Source organism: Triticum dicoccoides, chromosome 4A (assembly GCF_002162155.2).
Source record: "Triticum dicoccoides isolate Atlit2015 ecotype Zavitan chromosome 4A, WEW_v2.0, whole genome shotgun sequence".
Lineage (NCBI taxonomy): Eukaryota > Viridiplantae > Streptophyta > Magnoliopsida > Poales > Poaceae > Triticum > Triticum dicoccoides.
The window spans coordinates 632,535,290-632,541,060 of record NC_041386.1 but is presented as its reverse complement, the minus strand read 5'-3'; the positions used below and the strand labels follow the sequence as shown (position 1 = coordinate 632,541,060).

The window sequence follows — 5,771 nt, the reverse complement described above, 5'->3', positions numbered from 1 at the left end:
CGCCGCAGCTTCCATGGATCTGCCGCAAAGAGCCATGTTGGGTGGCTCTCTCTTGCCGCCCGACTGCCTGCTGGACCGCCGCGTCCGCACGGACTTTGACGACGATGATGAGAATGATCTGATCGGTCTGCAGCCATTCAAGATACTCAGGTGCGTGGAGAAGACGGCGGTGGGGTTCACTCCTGAGATGCAGGGCTATGCCACTGAGGTAGTTCAGAGCTTACACCTTGGTCTGCATCTCGCCAGCGGACCGCCAGGCCTATCTTGTCTCGGCCTCCGAGGCGGCAGCCCATTGACCAAGGTCGAAGCCGTTGATCAAGGCATCATCGTCCTCACGACCACATTTCTGCATGACTTTAGCCGCATTGTATATCTGGTTTATGACGCCGACAACGGATCACTGCACATGGCCCCTGCGCCGGAAGACCCCTCATGGCTATTCACGGGTCTCACGGTTCGCCTTCTCATTGTGCGCCCCAATTATGGTGACTACACGCTGGCCCTATTGGGGAAGCTGGATGGAGAGGGGGATGCACTCTTGGTTTGGCAACCCAGCTCCTCGTCCGTGCCACCGTGGTCCAAGATCAAGGCAGTTGGTGTTGAATCACTCATCGGCAAGAGCTCGTTGCAAGTTGACTGCACCTTTTCAGCCAGTGGCATGAGCTGCTGGGCGGATCTTCTGAGGGGCGTCACCTTCTGCAACCCCGGCCTCTTCACTACAGGGCTCCACAATAAAGAATACATTCTCAAGTTTGGCTTCTTTCCCCTGCCCCAAGAGTTGGTTGAAAAGTCCAAGGATCATCGACGTAGCAACAGCCGAGTGGCACAGCCAAAAGCCTACCGCACCATGGGCACCACCCTCCAAACTTGGTGGCGTAAATTCCCCCCGTTCTACAATGTCAGGTTTGTCTCCATCGATGGCTTCCTTGAGCCCATCGATCTCAAGGACCGCGCCGTAACCGTGTGGTGGCTGTGCCAAAAAGGGCTTGAGTGGAAGCTGGAGTACAAGATCAGCCTCGAGGCTCTGTGGGAATTCAATGGATTTGGCGATCTGCCAAGGAATTTAACTCCAATGTACCCCCTCCTCAGTCCAATTGATCATGAGATTGTTTATTTTGCACTTGGTGAATGGCGTGAAAACCAGAGCAACTGGTTGTTCATCCCGACATGTGCGCGATATTTACTTGCCATCAACCCACAGCACATGACCGTAGTTGCCTCTGTGTGTCTTGCTGACTGTTTTGGAAATCCTACCATCCCTCCTGACATTATCAGCTCTGATTTCCAGCGGCACATCCATACCGTGAGTCTGGATCTTCACATAATGTTGATGGAAACGATGAAGCAGATGTCATTGACATCGTTGGACCCTGCTGAATATGATGAAGAGGAGGCTAAGAAGCTGATGAAGGAGGAGCCATGGACCTGGCAAGAAAAACTGAAGGAACAAGATAGGCCTCTTCCTCTTCCTCTTCCAGCTTGGTACTACAGGCAGCCTTCTTTGCTTCGACTCATAGGTATCTCTAACTTGTCTAAACAAGGAATTCAAAATCTACGAATACTGAACATCCATTTTGTCCATGAGTATTCAATTGAAAATGTGCATTTTCTTATTCTTGGTCCTGAGGTTGTTTACTCTCTCTGCATAGGCAATGCAGATACCATTCTGAAGCTATCAGATTGACACGCTGTCTCTGGTAAGTCCATTCAACTTCTATATGCATTAACAATAAGCTTTTTGACGGAGTAGTCTGTGTACATAGGCCACTTAATGGAGCACCAACTATCTTACTTGTTCAAGAAATTTCAGGACCATCGCATCAATCAACTCCTCTTAGTTTATCGCGGAAAAAAAACTCCTCTTAGTTGCTCACTTAGGCTGGTACCTGGTATCACCGATTATTTCGCAGGATAGACAACCAAATATACCTCTTTTTAGAAACGGCAAACTTTCTTGCATATTTGGAAGGTCACAGGACAGGAATTTGGTGAAACTTACATTACAATTCACATTCAGTACTTGGCCACCTTATGAGGTTTGAACAATGGCGTCATGGATTCAGTCACCTGCTTTATACCAAAATAAGTTGTCTAGATTACTTGCTCAGCAAATTCAACAGAATTATCTGCTCATGTGTTGAGAATTTACATCTCCATTTTTAACCTGTAGCTGGGTTACCAAAGACCTTCAGAAAAACATTTAGCGAAACACCAAACCACCGGTTGCACACTTAAGGTATTGGTTTCTCCATGTTTAAGTAAAACAAAGTAGAATTGATATCCCAACATTTTGCATATATGAAATCAATGTTTTCATGGCGTCCGTATATCGTCGCTATATCGACGATATAGCGGTGTGGCGCGGTCGTAGCCTGGGCCGTCCAGGCCCGCGATAGGTTTGGCCTGTGGCGTCCGCCATAGGCCCGTGGCGTCCCGCGATAGGTTTGGCCTGTGGCGTCCGCCATAGGCCCGTGGCGTCTGTAGGTCGTCCACATGACGCGTTTTCATTGCCATACCAGAAATCGGACGCCTTCGACTCGGTGAGCTCGTGCGCGCGGGAATAGCAGCCAGCGGCAGGAGAAATTGGCGCGCGCGCGGGAAGCATCAGGCAGCGGCGGGAAGGAAAGAGCTCTCCAGAGGGAGAGAGAGAGAGAGAGAAGGAGGCCATGGCAGATTGAGATTGTACCTGGAGTCCTCGACCTCGTCCTCTCCGGCGAACGGCCAACGGCAGCCAGCTCCAGCTCCGCCTCCAGCCTCCGCACCACCTCCCCTCCACCCCTGCGGCCCCTTTCCCCTGTCGCCCTCCTTCCGCCAGCCTCCTCTTCCCTCCTCCCGCCACCCCCTGTCGCCCTCCTTCCGCCAGCCCCTTTCCCCTCCAGATCCAGCTGCAGGGAAGCGCCTTTGCTCCAATCGAGCACAGCTGCTCATCTCCTATGTGCATCAGGTGACCATCATGGTATTTCCCCGGCTCCCCCCTCGCCCTCTCCTTCTCCTTGCTCTTCCTCCCCATGCTAGTTCTCTGTTTCTTCTGTATCTGTCCTCTCTGTGCTAATTTCTGAATATATGTACATGTACTGCCTGTTGCGCTGCTGCTATATGTAGTGTTCAGTCATGTACAACTCACTTGGGCAACTCATTTGGTACAACATATTACAGCAAGATTATGAAGTTGTGATTTAATTTGCTATCATTCGCCATAAGGTTGTGTCTATGATGTCGCCACGCCATACGCCATAAGCGTTATAATGTTATGAAGGGGGTCAGTCGCCATAAAATGCGTTACGCCATGAAAACATTGTATGAAATTGAATGCTCAATTTTTATGCTGCATACAGTTAAAACTTTTTCTCTGTTAAACATTTAGAATTTTCAGTGGTAAAGCTGCTGCCTTGTGACCATGAGGTCATGGGTTCAAGTCCTGGAAACAGCCTCTTACAGAAATGTAGGGAAAGGCTGCGTACTATAGACCCAAAGTGGTCGGACCCTTCCCTGGACCCTGCGCAAGCGGGAGCTACATGCACCAGGTTGCCCTTTAAACATTTAGAATTTTCAGAATTCAGTGCGTGAAATGATTTCTTTCATACAAATTTTCAGAATTCAGTGCAGCTTTGGCAATTAGGCACCATTTTTTTCAGCCGATTCATTACTCAATGGATATAGATGAATTTTTTTGGCAATTAGGCACTATTATTTCCAGCTGATCCATTACTCAATGGATAGAGATGAAATAAGATCAAGAACTAAAATCACCTTCCTGTATCAGTTTGTCCAAACTGAGATTAAAAGTGAATAGTCTTCGTATATAGATGAAATATGAAGAAGCACGTCAGTAGATTAATCACTTGATATGAGCATAAGCAAGTGGGTGCGAGAAGCACTGGGCTTACAAGGAGATGTAAACTCTCAACACATGAGAAGATAACTCGGTTGGATGCTGCCCCGGCCGCAAAGGCCTACACGTACGAGGAGCCTTTTCACAGGCTGCAGCATCCAGGCCATCTGCAGCGTTGTGCGGGGCGTGGAGGCCGTGGAGCGTGATCTAACGGAAGATCTCGTAGCCGATGCAGAGTTGACCCCGTAAAAACCATCACCACCACGGTCGTCGGTGCAAGTCCTTCCCATCACCACTGATGAGGCTCCTATGGAACTCGAGGACTGACTCCACCAAAATCCACACCCAGCAGCACCCTCTAGTTTACGTTCACTAGGAATACAGTTGTCTCTTATCAACGTTTGAGACATAATAGGAGGATATATTACTTTGAAGTGTTCATATTTTTCAGTCTGAACTTTGAAGCATTTTTAGTTCCTGTGATTGTTTTATATGTGCTGAATGGCTCTGTTCGTGATTCTTCATATCTCTGCTGGTTACCCTGCTTTTGTCTGACATGTCGGATCGGTATTAAACATCTTGTTCCGTATATTAAATGTCTAATTCTCTGATTGGTATTAAACATCTTGTTCAGTAAACTGCATTGATCACCCCTAATGTCGAATAGTGGTGCTTGAGACATGGTACATGAAACTGAAAGAACCATGTTAACTCATCTCCACCTCTGAACTCTCTCTAGCATAGCATTCAGCTGTGACATAACCTTTCCTCTTTTTCTGTTTATTTACCACCTTTCATGTTTTCATGTGCCCTGAATGATGTTTTCTTGCAAGATATGATTACCAAAAGAAGTACCTAGCTTTGACGTGGCATTTATTTATGAGGAAATCAGATTACTACCAGAGTAAAATCTAATGTCATGTCATGTTTTACTTTGTTGAACTTCTGAGGGTTGGGTATATTCTTTGGATTGTAGTTATGTTACAAGTTCTTTTTTGTTGTGCAAGATGATAGATCAGTGTATCATGCAAAATTATTAATGCAAATAATTAATATGATTATGCTAATTTTATATCTACAGCTATCATCACTGTCCTTTCTAGGTTGATGAATCTGCCTTCGTCTTATTTTCAGGAGTTGCATGGCTTGAAGAGATGTGAAGAATCACAAAGAGAGCCATGTGTCACAGTGCTTGTAGAACAACTAAACGGGATGTCGATGGAATTGCACAACTTATTTTCTTCCCGTCATTACCTTTGTTGGTAAGAATAATGTGTAATATAATCTGTCATGACTTGATACTTCAGAGATGAGCGACTGAGTATGAATTATTGCACTTGGAAGTTGGCTTGATACTTCACAATGTTGCAATGGAAGTCTTGTAGTACTGTTGATGTTGTATGGTGGTGTTGTTGGTCTGCAAGCTTGCTGTTGTATGCCGCTGCTAGTACCTAAGTTGTGCTGTGCTGCTGTTCTAAAAGTTTAAGCAAACGAGGGAATTATGTGGGTGAGGGATTAGAGGGGATTGGGTGGAGGGGAGGGGATCACCAAATCCCCTCCAATTCCCAACCCCCTTGGTGCTGGAAAATCTCCCCTCCCAAACGAGGCCCAAGGAAAGAAACGAGGAAGAAGTTTGTGGTGTGCATCATCATATCGACATATCAAATGTAGCAGGCAGTAGTTACTTAGCTAGTTGTTGATACACTGGATTTAGATCTATTGCTTAGTGAATTTTCTGGCAAATCAACTGATTTGTTGGTTTCTTCATGCCTAGGATTAATGGCGGGACTATCTGAAAATTAGTGCTGGGTTGAATGAGTATAGTTTGGGGCACCGGTTCACTAGTTAATTCTGTATTATCAAATTAAATTAGCCCGTGAATTAGATTCCCTTGTTTGTTGTTGATGTCTGTATGTTCAAGATTTTTTTACCAAGATAG

At 46.3% G+C, this 5,771-nt stretch overlaps 1 protein-coding gene across 1 annotated transcript; it reads left to right on the top strand.

Annotated features, from left to right (window-relative positions):
- Positions 1–6: 6 nt before the first annotated feature.
- Positions 7–5,255, top strand: LOC119287566. Its single transcript, XM_037567130.1, has 3 exons — positions 7–1,517; positions 1,650–1,697; positions 4,967–5,255. The coding sequence occupies exons 1-2, from the start codon at positions 14–16 to the stop codon at positions 1,682–1,684; spliced, it is 1,539 nt and encodes a 512-aa protein (XP_037423027.1). The 5' UTR covers positions 7–13; the 3' UTR covers positions 1,685–1,697; positions 4,967–5,255.
- Positions 5,256–5,771: the final 516 nt, after the last annotated feature.

What these genes read in the sequence shown, in the direction of transcription:
- LOC119287566 (XM_037567130.1), top strand. Translation starts at nt 14, where the DNA reads ATGGATCTGCCGCAAAGAGCCATGTTGGGTGGCTCTCTCTTGCCGCCC. An exon ending in TTCTTTGCTTCGACTCATAG is followed by an intron (nt 1,518 to 1,649) that starts GTATCTCTAACT and finishes CTCTCTGCATAG; the next exon opens with GCAATGCAGATACCATTCTG.